The sequence below is a fragment of the Rhodnius prolixus genome, unplaced genomic scaffold (genome assembly GCF_049639745.1).
Source record: "Rhodnius prolixus isolate KJV_2025 unplaced genomic scaffold, Rpr scaffold_11, whole genome shotgun sequence".
Lineage (NCBI taxonomy): Eukaryota > Metazoa > Arthropoda > Insecta > Hemiptera > Reduviidae > Rhodnius > Rhodnius prolixus.
This window is the reverse complement of record NW_027411625.1, coordinates 17589492-17602564: the sequence shown is the minus strand read 5'-3', so window position 1 is coordinate 17602564 and position 13073 is coordinate 17589492. Positions and strand designations below refer to the sequence as shown.

Here is a 13073-nt window from a genome sequence, read left to right as displayed (position 1 = left end):
TGGGGAAGGTAAAGCAGTGCCGCTAGCTCAGTGATGAAGGGGTGGGGAAGGGCGGTTTATAGTTGCCTTGAGCGCCACGCTGCTGTTTCAAGTGAAATAAGTACCGGTTTCAGGAGATAAATGAAAATAAATAAAAGATAATAAACGAATAAATGATTAAACAAAAGGTGTAGGGGGAGAGGATGTTTATGGGCTTGTAAGAGTTGGTTCTTGGGGGTACAGCAGCGAAAACCCCAATACCCGGAATAGTAGGTTTGCTGGAGTAAAAGAGAGTGAGCAGTAACTATAAGAAAGCAGGGATTCAATTTAATTTAGATTTACGGAGCAATCAGTCAACCTACGAGGGTCGTTTGAAAAGTCCGTGCAAAGTCAGAGAGATAGCACCACTGGCGCGTATCGAGGTTATGTTTAGTTAGAAGCATCTCTTGGAAGAACACACACCAAGTTTCAGCCAGATCGGTCTATTTCTTTGTGTTTGGCATTCGTTTGAATCGAGGAAGTCGAGTGATTTTCAAAAAATGGACGAAAAAGAATTTCGTGTGTTGATTGAACACTACTTTATGAAAGGCAAAACGCCTCAGGAGACTAAAGAGAAGCTTGATAAACATTATGGTGACTCTGCACCTTCGATTAGAACAGTTTATAAGTGGTTTCAAAATTTTCGGAGTGGCCATATGGGCACAAGTGACGCTGAACGTTCTGGACGCCCTGTTGAGGTTACTACTCCAGAAATCATTGATAAAATCCATGATATGGTGATGGATGACAGAAGAGTGAAGGTGCGTGAGATTGCTAGTGCTGTGGGCATCTCGAATGAACGGGTACATAATATTTTGCATCAAAATTTGGACATGACAAAGCTATCCGCAAGATGGGTGCCGCGATTGCTCACGCTTGACCAAAAACGAAATCGTGTGAAGTGTTTCAAGGACGGTTTGCAGCTGTTCCAGAAGAATCCGCAGGACTTTAAGCGTCGTTTCATCACTGTGGATGAAACATGGATACATCACTACACTCCTGAGACCAAAGAACAATCTAAACAATGGGTTACCAAGGGGGAATCTGCGCCAAAAAAGGCGAAGACCGTTCCTTCGGCCGGAAAGATTATGGCGACTGTCTTTTGGGATTCGCAAGGAATAATCCTCATCGACTATCTGGAAAAGGGTAAAACTATTACAGGTGCATATTATTCATCGTTATTGGACCGTTTGAAAACCGAGCTGTAAGAAAAACGCCCACGATTGGCCCACAAAAAAGTCCTTTTCCATCACGACAACGCACCAGCTCACACCTCAGCAGTTGTAGTCGCAAAATTAATGGAAATAGGGTTCCAACTCGTTTCACATCCCCCCTATTCTCCAGACTTGGCTCCCTCGGACTACCTCAATATGAAGAAATGGCTGGCGGGAAAAAGATTTTATTCAAACGAGGAGGTGATTGCAGAAACGAATGGCTATTTTGCAGACTTGGACAAATCCTATTATTCGGAAGGGATCAACAAACTAGAGCAGCGTTGGACGAAGTGTATAAGCCTAAAAGGAGACTATGTTGAAAAATAAAAAAGGTTTACCCCAAAAAATTAAGTAGTTTTTATTTTTGCACGGACTTTTCAAACGACCCTCATATAATGCACCAGCTACAGCAGGTCGTACTCACTCCAATATCAGAATAGGCTATTTCATAATCTAACATATAACAGAAATGACAATGCTTGGTTAGAAATTCTTGAACATGAACAATATTGTTAAGTTTTTGTCCTTTTACTAAAAACTTTAACAACACAACTAGTGCCTGCCACTAGTTAATTTAATTTATGTGGGTTTGATAAATAATCAAACTCGCTAAACTTATAAGTAGTCTGATTTATTAACACATTAACATTAACTAACATTAACATTTACTAGCAACTAACGCTATTCATTAGTTACCATTTACAACAGTCACAACAGTTTACTGTTACTTACTCACTACGTAACGCCACAAAACTGTTCCACGACTGACCACTGGTCCGCACTGCACCGAATTGCACTAGTCTCAGCTGCACTAACACAGCTCTACTCACTAACTGACTAACCTGCCCAACTGGCTAACTCTGAAGCACTCCGCAACACTGACTCTCTCAAAAACTGTCACTTTCAAAGTGTCTCTCAAAACTGATTCTCAAAGACTAACTAACTCAAAGCCTGACTAGCTTCCACTCTGTCTCCCTCACTTTTAACTGCCTGCCCCCTCCAACTGGGGCCTCCCTCCTCCAACTCTCTGTCTCACTCCAACTCCGTCTGTCTCACTCCCACCTGTCACTCACTGGCTGGGGAAAACACATACTGCCACCACCCCAACTGGGGCCTCTCTCTTAGCTGGCTTTTACACAACGGTGGACCGTTATAGGCTACGGTCACTAAACTCCTTGAACAATCTAGCCCTTTCTTTTCCAGCTCAGGTAAAGCCTTGCCTTTTGTTCACACAGTGGCGGCCCGTTACCGACTTTGGTCGCTCAACCCCTAGAACAATCTACGCCTTTCTTCTCTCCTCAGGTCAACTTCGTTACAATATATTAATTATACAAACAGAACTTTGAATTAAATTAATAAGCCCAGCTGACCAATGAATATGTTTAACACATTGTACATTTAATAAGAAAAATGAGGGGAAAAAAATTAATAAAAAAAATTCTGTTCAAAATAATAACGGATTCAAACTTTTTCAAATTGTCCAATTCCCATTACCTTTGCTACCACCAGCGCTGGGGTCACTGCTACAATCAACGCTCTTCTTAAATTCAACTTTGAATTTGGCAAACAACAGGTTCTCAACTCTTGCATTTACGCCTTTAGATTTTTCTTTTCATTGGTACACAATAAATCCTCCTGCGAGCGAGTTTCCGTTTTCTGTAGAAGACAAGCTATCCAAAGGCTCAATTTTCTTCGCCAGCGTCAGAACCAACTCTCCTCTGTTAGTACCTTTTTTTTTCTTCCATATGCTCCCCCTGCCATCTGTACTCCTGGATCTTCTCTCTTCTTTTGTTTCCCCTCACTTTTGGTCTTCTAATCCTTTCTTTTTCCAACTATTACTAAGCCTATTTTTTTTGATTAAACAAAATCAAATTCACTTCATTAAGAGGTGCATTACATATGACTGACCCCCTCTCAACAAAAAAAAATATTTATTTATTTATATATTTTGTTTTTGTTTGTTTAAATAATCATTGCCTCCCTCTCTTCCACCAGACTGACTGACCTAACTATTATTTTCTTTTTAACCCTCTTAACAAATTCAGAAAACGCATTTTCTAATGTCCTTAGGTCAATAAATTTTTTATTTTGTAAATAGCGGTCCAGGTGTCTAAAAAAAAAATGGTAACCAGTAGGCAAGAGGTCCGGTGAGTAGGGCGGGTGTGGCAGAGTCTCATAGCCAAGCTCCAACAATTTTCGGGAAGTCAAATGTGAGGTATGTGGCCGAGCATTGTCATGCAACAGAATGGGCCCCTTTCGATTGACTAAGGATGGCTTCATTATTGCCAATTTCTCATGCATTACATTAATTTGGTAACAATACGATTCGGCATTGATGGTTTCGCCAGGATTCAAGAAGCTTTAATGAATCAGGCCAAATGAAGCCCACCAAACAGTAATCATCACCTTTTTTTGATGATTTGTGGGCTTTGGAAAATGTCGTGCTGCTTCTCCGTTGTCAAGCCACTGTCCAGAGCGTCTGCTGTTGTCGTAGAGGATCCACTTTTCATCGCAAGTCACAATCCTGGACAGAAAAGGACGTTGTTGTTTCGGCAAAGAAGTGCAGCACAAATTTCATACCGCTGATCTTTTTGGCGGTCGTTTAATATGTGAGGAACCAACTTTCAAGCTTTTTCACCTTCCCAATCGCCTTGAGATGGCCATCGAAGGGTATTTGCTGACTTCGAGTTTCCCTGCCAGTTCTCGAACAGTTCTTCTGGGATTTTCTTCCACCAAAGCTCGGAGAACATCTTCATCAAGGGCAGAACTTCTTCCACGGCCTTCTTTGTCTTCAAGGCTCAAGTCTACCTCTCGAAATCTCTGGAAACACCGTTGAACAGTGCACTCACATATCTCCTTAACAAAAACTTACAGTTTAAAAAGTTAAGTATAAGGGTTGATTAAACGCCAAAAGGTACACAAATCAGCTAGTACCCAACATTTCATTCATGCTTAGTTGATATAATTTAAGTAATTTTGCTGCATTAACTTTTCCTTCACATTTTTTAGAATTTATTAGATGTCACAGACCCTTATGCTGGCCAGTTCGTTCATAATATTATTTGGTTATAATTATGATAAAATGTATATTATATCTTCGTTTTTAAATAGGTACTTTATTTTAACTCTATTCCAAATTATTCTTCGGATTTATCTTTAATATGCCCTTTATTCTGAAGTTGTCACATCTTATACATGCATGTTAAAGTAGAAAAAGACAAAGTTAGAGTCGGCTACTGTTTAAATTTGAATCACGGAGGATTTAAAACAATATTTCAGACTTGAATTCGTCTTACCGAAATATTCGTGAGCATAAATAACACACAGTTAATAACAAGTAGATTATTCAACAACAATTATTCATTTCTCAATTGTAATTAAATTTAGTCTCCCTAATTTTACTTATGGTAAAATATTGGAATAATTAGCTGTCCTAAAAATATGCATATCTTATTTATTTTATATTACATAACATATAGAAGAACAGCTACATTGAGAGTGTAATTGAAGAAAACTATATTATTTGCGATAAAGCCAGATAATTATTACCTATTATTATAAACGTTTGACTACTTCATAAAATAACAATTACTTTAATCGAAGAATAAACTTAAACCGACGATTTTTATTAAAAATAAAATAATCGAAATTATTGATGTATGTTGATATGAGCATTTTTTTTAAAAAAGTTTTTAAATTTTGTAGCCTCGTAATTTTTTTTATTTTTTATAACGTTTTCTTTTTAACCTGTAATTAATAGTTTGATTATTATAAATAACTAGATATTACAGTCAATCTACAGTGCTACTTGAACAAATATTTTGTAGATGAAAATGGCCAGCATAAGGGTCTGTGACATCTAATAAATTCTAAAAAATGTGAAGGAAAAGTTAATGCAGCAAAATTACTTAAATTATATCAACTAAGCATGAATGAAATGTTGGGTACTAGCTGATTTGTGTACCTTTTGGCGTTTAATCAACCCTTATACTTAACTTTTTAAACTGTAAGTTTTTGTTAAGGAGATTTTTGTACCTTTTGGATAGATTTTCATTTTTGTTTATTTTGCTAAGTTACATATCTGCTTTACTGTTTTTTTTTAAATTTGGAATAAGCAATTCTATCATTATAACCTGATAAGGTGTTAAGTAGGAACCGTAACTACCACTGGAGAGATTTTTTTAAAGAATGATTATAGTTGCGGTCCCCAAACCATCCTCAATAACAATTTCTTTGAGAAAGCCTTTTTATATAAAATAGGAAGGTATTTGTAGGTAAAAAGCAAATTGAAACTGCGATTTCAGACCTTCCTTTTAAGAGGAGTAAGAAAAATAAACGGGCGATTACAGTACTTCTCCCTAAACGGCAAAGAGGCAAAGATTTTGAATCGAACGACAATTCATTAATGTAAATAGGTTCACCCATTGATAATTTTAACGATTGCAGTACTTCCTCTTAGTAGGTGTAAGAGCATGATGGCACTTCACAGCCATGTAGAGGAGCTTTAATCACTTCTTCATGCTAAATTTTATCAAAATCGGACTAAGCGTTAAAGAAATATTGGTAATAATAGTTTTAGAAACGGCCTTACTTGGGTGGGGCAAACTCCCCTCCATATGAGGCATAGCGACGAGACTTTTAAAGTGCAATTCTGTACAAAATTTCGATTCGAATGACACTTCATTCATGAAAATCAGTTCACGTGTCCATAATTTGAAACGATTGCTATACTTCCCCTTAACTAGTGTACTAGTGTAAGAGCAGATCGTCGCTTTAATGTTACATAGGGGAGCCCTAACCCCATCATCCTACCAAATTTTATCAAAATCGGGCTAAGATTTACAGAGTAATTAGTAATAATAATTTGGAAGGGGGCCTTACATAAAAGGGGCTAACTCCTCTCCCATTCGGTGTACAGCGTCGAGACCCCCAAAAGGCACATCTACATAAAATTCCGAATCGAATGACACCTCATTCATGAAAATCGGTTCACGCGTTTAGGCGCTACGTTGTTTACAAAAAAGGTAACAAGAAGAAGAAGAAGAAGAAGAAGAAGAAGAAGAAGAAGAAGAAGAAGAAGAAGAAGAAGAAGAAGAACAACAACAACAACAATTTCTGAAAATGCCGTTTTTGCTCATTTTCGGCAACTTTTACTCGAAATCTATTAGGTCTGGGTGGTTGCAAAAAAATTACAGTTATAAAGGAGGATTTGCCCTATATTTTAAAGAAAATTTGGGAATTTTATCTTTTATAGAAAAAGAGAAAAAAATTGTCAAAGTTGGGTGTTTTTTAACGTTACGCTTTTTCGTGCACTTTTTGACGATCAACCCTTATACAACTGTCCTACCGGACAGTTTTAATACTGCCTTCGCCCCTGACATCGTTGATATTTCTAGCCGTTTGGGCCAAAATTATGTAAAAATCGTGCTTTGACATCTTAGTAAAGACTGAATTATTTCCCAGTAGCAAAATGTTACAGAGGTAAACAAACTTATTTGTTTGAAAGAGGATTAATAAGTGTTTACATTTTAAAAGTTGAACAAACAAACAGTTTACTATTCGGAGGGGTATTTTAAAGAAAACATAAAATCCTGCATTATTTTCTGGACAACCCAATAATCTTATTTCCGGTGAAAATTTAGTTTTTAAGATTTGACACTCGCTATACTTTTCGTAATAATATAAGTTAAATTAAAGATCTTGCATGAACTTTCAACTTTCTGTTACTACAATTCTTATTGAAATTCTAACTTACAAACTTTCTTCAAAAATAGCATTTAAATAAAACGTTAAAATTCTTGCAACTGAAGTCGTATGTTTGCAATCAGAGTACTATGTTTAACGTTCAATTTTTGAGAAAAAATTGAAAATGCGATTAATTCTTTCGGCAAAGTGGTGTTTGGGGTAGAGGAATTTAGATCGCCCAAACGCAATTAGGAGTTTGAACTTTCATAGATTTTTTCGATTTTGAAATATTTTGCCACAAACTTTTACTTTGGTAAAAACACACCTTTTGCACTCTTATTTCTGGTGAAATCTCGAAGTCAGAAACTTGATAAGATCGCAATGCTTAGGGTACTAGTAAGAGAAAGTGATACAAGATTATTAAGCCTGTATGATGCTATAAGCCTTAAGATGGATATATCTGTTTGGACTGAAATGTACTAAGAATGCAAAGGGCTTGAAGGCCGGGGATTCACAACTCCAATACGACCTTGTCAAATTAACCAAAGCCATAAGAAGGATACGAGTCATTATTGATATGTAAAACATTCTATTCATCCTTAACTTATGTAAATATCAACTCTTAAACAGATAAAAAGTATATTACTCACTCTCTTTTTTAAACGTAATATTTCTTTTTTAGTGAGCACATCGGCTTTTGCGATCACTGGTACAATATTGACTTTGTTGTGTAACTGCTTCATAAATTCAATGTCCAGAGGTTTTGTGCTGCAAAGCAAAATTACAAGTCAACGAATTTGTCATCAACAATGAGTTTTATTTTTTGTAAAAATTCTGAACTAAAATAAAATTGTCCACCAGCAATACGAGTAGTTGGCCGCAAGAGAATGAGGTAAATAGGTCTTCATACCCAAATTTCTCTCTTGTTTCCATGAATGTAGTGGTATCACGAAGATGTAACCCAGAGACAAGTTTTTAGACATTCTAGTACGAAAATACGTTCTACTATATTGGGTGAAGTTAAGGACCTCTAGGACGGTCATTGGGCATCCGGCACAGTTAGATCCCTTTAATTTTGACCCAGTGGCGAGTTTTGGCAGATGAGGGACAACCCTCAACATATGGCTGCTGATCCTTTTGAACTGGAAAGGCGGTTACTTAGGACCAGCATGAGCATACAAGTCCATCTGAACAGTTTTGTTTGTACGGACAAGTGGCACAAATTCTCGAGGTACCGACAGTAACTAGGTACGAGTCATTGCCCGAACCAAGCTGAGTGCTTACGACGACTTAATCTAAGCTTACATCTTCTCTGATTGGGATCAATTGTTTGCGATAGGGCCCTATGGAACCTTGAAATCATTGGAAATGTAATTTTTTTTATTATTTATTTATATGTGATCGGGGTCTAGCCCCATACAAAAGAGTTTGTTGTAACCATGTTAAAGCAGAATACAAATATACAAAATTTATACCAAAGTAATTCAATTATATAATACAAAAATACAAATTTCAATCATTGGAAATGATACGCAAAACTGATATATAAGCCCTGGACATTGCATAAAATAGAAGTTCTTCCACTAGATCTATAAGAGTCAGTAACTATCCTTTGGGTGCAATGCTTAAGAACTAAGCACGTCGCATGTTTTATCGTAATCTAGTAAAAAAAGTTGCGTGACTGTCAGTAAGTGCCACGAATTTAGGAGGCAACCATCACATTTTTAGTGTCAACTGTCGGCTTCAAGTTAGTATACAGATATTTCTACTCACATCAATATACGAAATGTTAAAAGTTATACAAATACAAGCCAAATGTCACCATTAACGGAATGAAAACTTACTATAGTCTAAACATAAAAACTTACCCATGGCCGAATGGTGATATAAAATAGAAACAGCAGTGCACTCTATTGTCTATTATGTTCCTGCGATTAAGGCCGCTTTCATCCCTGAGAAATCTCTCAAATTGATCATCGATGTATTGAATAATGGCTCTGAAACTGGTAAATAATGATAATGATGATGATGACAATAATAATAATAAAAAGCACTATCTCCGTGCTGTTTGGCACAAGGTCTCGGGCGGAAAACACAGTGGCCAATAATAAGAGGAAATGCGAGCCACCCGCCATTGATCACCAGGCAGAATACCACATAGGAAAAATTAAAAAAGAAAAAAGAAGACAAACCTGTCTGTATTGTTAATGGCATCGCCGAAACCCGGAGTGTCCACAACCGTCAGACGTAACTTAACACCTCTCTCTTCAATTTCTACAGTTGATGCTTCTAATTCCACTGTTTTCGTAGTTTTATCTAGACGAAATCGAAACTATTATAACTTAAATGAAATAATTGTTGAATTGTTCTTTATAACAAAAATTATTTGAAATATAGAGGGTCGTTACAAAAGTTAATAGGACTTTAAACCCTTAAATGTTACTATCAAATTAAACTTGATTTACTCCTCGCATATAAACGAAAAAAATGTGATGGTCACTGAAAATCCACGATTAACTCCAGAAAATTGCTACAAAGCTAAGCTTGATTTTTTTTTTCATAAAGAAGATGGGATACAATTCAAGGATAAACTGCTGTTTTCTGTCCGAAGATTACAACGTCTGTATCGAAAGAACATAGCTCGACATAGGAATAAAACGGCTCCAGGCGCGAATGACTCAGATGTAAACATGCCTTAAATTATTCAAATATAATAAAAACATTGTTATTGGGCACATACCTACTGCATCAGCCACTTTTCTATTTGGATACAGATCTGTTAGAAAGAGACTATTAACCAAAGTAGACTTTCCCAGGCCTGATTCACCAACTACCATCAATGTAAATTCAAATCCTTTTTTCACAGATTTCCTATGAACTTGATTTGGCAAATTTGCAAATCCTACATAACCAGGTGTTTCGAGGCTTGAAAACTGAAAACGAAAAATTGATTTTAACACTCCACTACAATTGACTGGAGAGTACAAAAAATTCGATGTCGGTCATTAGTTTCCATAACTTGCACTCATCTGTGTCTCAACAATGCTCCGCCTTTCAAAAATACTACTTGTTCATATTTATTTAACGCTATTCAAGAAATTACGACTATTCAGTCATCATTAGCCTTCAAATCAACAAAAAATTTTAACATTACAAATTAATCAATCAAATCAAATTCCAAATTTTAAGATAAACAATAACAATAACGTGATTGTTTATCAGAGCAACTGATTATCTTACAAAGATTTATTAAGTTGATTGCACAAAAGTAAAAGGCGATCCATATATCTATTTAAAAAAATTGTTTATGATGGGTGTCTTTCAACGTAGCGCTTTTTTCAGCACTTTTTGACGATCAACCCTTAAACAACTAAAAACAAACTTTTATAACAAAATCCATTAATTTTTAAAAAAGGAACCTTACCGTTTTCACCGATTCGCTAGACATACTTTAAATTCAAAATAAATAAATAATTTATCACTAAATAAAGTTCATTTAAAAAAATATACACAAGTGTCTACAATTCTAAAATATATACATTAGGCAAATATAAAAAATAAATTAATTAAATTTTGTTCTACCACGAGAAACAACTGAACATACTAACTTTAACTTCAGCTCAGTATTATTAAATGTACCAACACAAATGTAAAAAACCTATTTCCTACCAATTATCTACAATTTAAATCTGTTCATATATTTTCTCAATAATTTATTTGTTTTTTAAATCTGTGCACAGATAAACTCAAGCATTAAATAAAAATATCTATGAATGAGTTATATACAAACTAGTAATTTTGATCTCCCCTCCCGGATGATATATATATATATTTTTTTTAATTCTTGTACTGTCGGTCGGTTTACGGAACAAAAAATTAAGTGTAGAGCGGTCGTACAACTTTTCTTAGTGCAATTATTAAAAATGAACAAACGCAAACGTAAAATACCGCAAGAATTACGGGGCATCCAAAACGAGAGTTTTTCTATAAACACAGTATAATATGAAATCTATTACCTGTGAAGATTGAATTCACCATAAAATGTCCCCTTCACATATTTAATACCCGAGTGAACATTCTTAATAAATCCATAACCTTGTCTTATCATTAATCAGTAATTTTATATCATTACTAAAGAAAATAAAGAACGCTACACAGCTTCTGAAAGTGGACGAAACCTATATGAAATCATGAGAGAAGTTATCCTTGAACATCTTACCACCTGAACCCAGGTTTTGAATTTTATAGCTATAATATGAATATGCCATTAGAAAGAAATATAGGATGAGGTTGGCTATCATGCGATGCTGAAATTTTAGGAGGACCATTCAGCGCCAAATTCAGCCACATACATATGTGGATATTGAACTTGCTGTCGTTCACCGTTAGATGTCCATCCAAACTAGTATGGGGGTACCGACCATCTCTCTATTATATTTGACCGACTGGATAAGATAAGTAAAATGATATGAACACTATTCAAATAGACTTAAATACGCTTATACTCGACCTTCAAGTTTCTTCGAAGGACATCACAGATAATAGAAAAGATATTAGTAAATTTTCAATAAAAAATATCTAACGACATTAAGAAAGCAAATAGACATATTTTGGACATAAAAAATGAAAACATTACTTTGAAAAGTCATATTTCTGACTTACAGCGTGCCATAACTGAATTTTCTATATACTCGAAAAACATACCCGAATCTCCTAATGAAGATTTAAAAACAATAATTATATCTTTTGCGAATCTAATTGATTTTAAGCTAAATACTGACGCAATTGATTACTTTTACCGCGAGCGAGTAAGGAGAAATTCTGGACATCTCTCGATATTTCTGAGATTCGTAAAAACTTCCGAGAAAACAAATTTTCTAATTAAGGCCAAGTTAAACAAAAAGAACTTAAAACGGAAGCTTTTGGCTTCGATTCGCAATCTCGTAATATATGTTAATGAATATGTTCGAACGTGACCGAAGACGTTCGGCCAGTTCGGTTGGCTATGACTTCGCGCTGGTCAGCCCATCGCCCGCGCGCTGACATTTCACATTCCGCTTGTTGGACTTTCAGCTTTTTGTTCAATTAAAACCTTACTGTTGTTCTCTGAAGCTTTCTATATATTTTAACTGGTTGTTTCTGTATTTTTCTGTGCCATTCTCACGCTACCAAACTACCCCCTCTACCTTCTCTAAGACCATATGGTCACCTCCTTATCTATTGAGGGGGGAGTCCGCTTCTGACCAGCATCCTGTACGCTTCTTAAGTCTGCTGTTTATTGCTGTGCTGCTCACCGCTTCACTACGCTTCGCTTGCCGAGCCTTGGTGGTCTACACATACCATCATACGATTTGCATCAAGGGAGATCACCCCAATTATTGTACGCTTCGCGGGCCACTTCGTGGTCCCGCTTCCGGTGCAAGTTCCGTTCTCTCCTTACGCCTTTCCTGGGGTTTCCCTCTTCCTCAACGCTACGCTTAACACACAGACACGCATATACATTCACCATTTCCGTTGTCCTCAGCCACGCAGATACATTTACCATTTCCGCTTTCCTCAGACACGCATATACCTCTACCATTTCCGCTTTCTTCGCATTCGTCAATATACCTCTAGCACTGCGCTTCAGGAGCTCCACTTCCGGCATAAGTATTCCTCATTCTTATCTCTGCTCTCCGTTGTCTATATATATTTAAATTTATTTAATTGTGAACTATTTACGATGATTGTATCCCGCTTCGCCACTTCCGCTTTTATCAGCAGGCGCATCGCGCTCCGCCTAGCGCTTCACTTCGGGGTGTCAACGCTTGAGATTTTTCAACAAGCAAGATATTTATTAAAAGAAGGTAAATTGTTGAGAGTGTGGACCAGGATTGGCAAAATCATGCTTAGGAGCACAGAAGGCTCAATGCCAACTTGTGTTCGCTCAATTGAAGATCTTCAGTCGATTATTAACCCTCGGACCCTTACGACGTAGTTCTCTTTCATTGATCAGTTTAGAGCTGAAACCGACGGAGAAGAATCCGACGTTTCAGCTAAATCAACTACATCCACCGTTTCAAAAAAAAAAAAGAAGTTCAACAAGAGAGGAACGTCGTGTCTACATCAAAATACCTGAAATCTTTTTTCCTAACAGAGCGTTCCAGCCAACCCAAA

The 13073-nt window shown here is 36.4% G+C and overlaps 1 protein-coding gene across 2 annotated transcripts in view; it reads right to left on the bottom strand.

Annotated features, from left to right (window-relative positions):
• The window catches only part of Septin1 (Septin 1), a 33284-nt gene extending 22751 nt beyond the window's left edge, over positions 1–10533 (bottom strand). Inside the window, exons 1-7 of one of the 2 annotated variants that reach the window (XM_074138834.1) lie at positions 10342–10529; positions 9658–9850; positions 9110–9233; positions 8786–8920; positions 7568–7685; positions 3871–4052; positions 3639–3756 (exon numbers count right to left, since the gene is read on the bottom strand). In XM_074138834.1, the coding sequence (XP_073994935.1) occupies positions 3639–3756; positions 3871–4052; positions 7568–7685; positions 8786–8920; positions 9110–9233; positions 9658–9850; positions 10342–10365 (894 nt within the window). In that variant the 5' untranslated portion in view covers positions 10366–10529. Of the gene's footprint in view, positions 1–3638; positions 3757–3870; positions 4053–7567; positions 7686–8785; positions 8921–9109; positions 9234–9657; positions 9851–10341 lie in introns of both variants that reach the window. The other variant, XM_074138835.1, reaches the window with a different exon arrangement.
• Positions 10534–13073: the final 2540 nt, after the last annotated feature.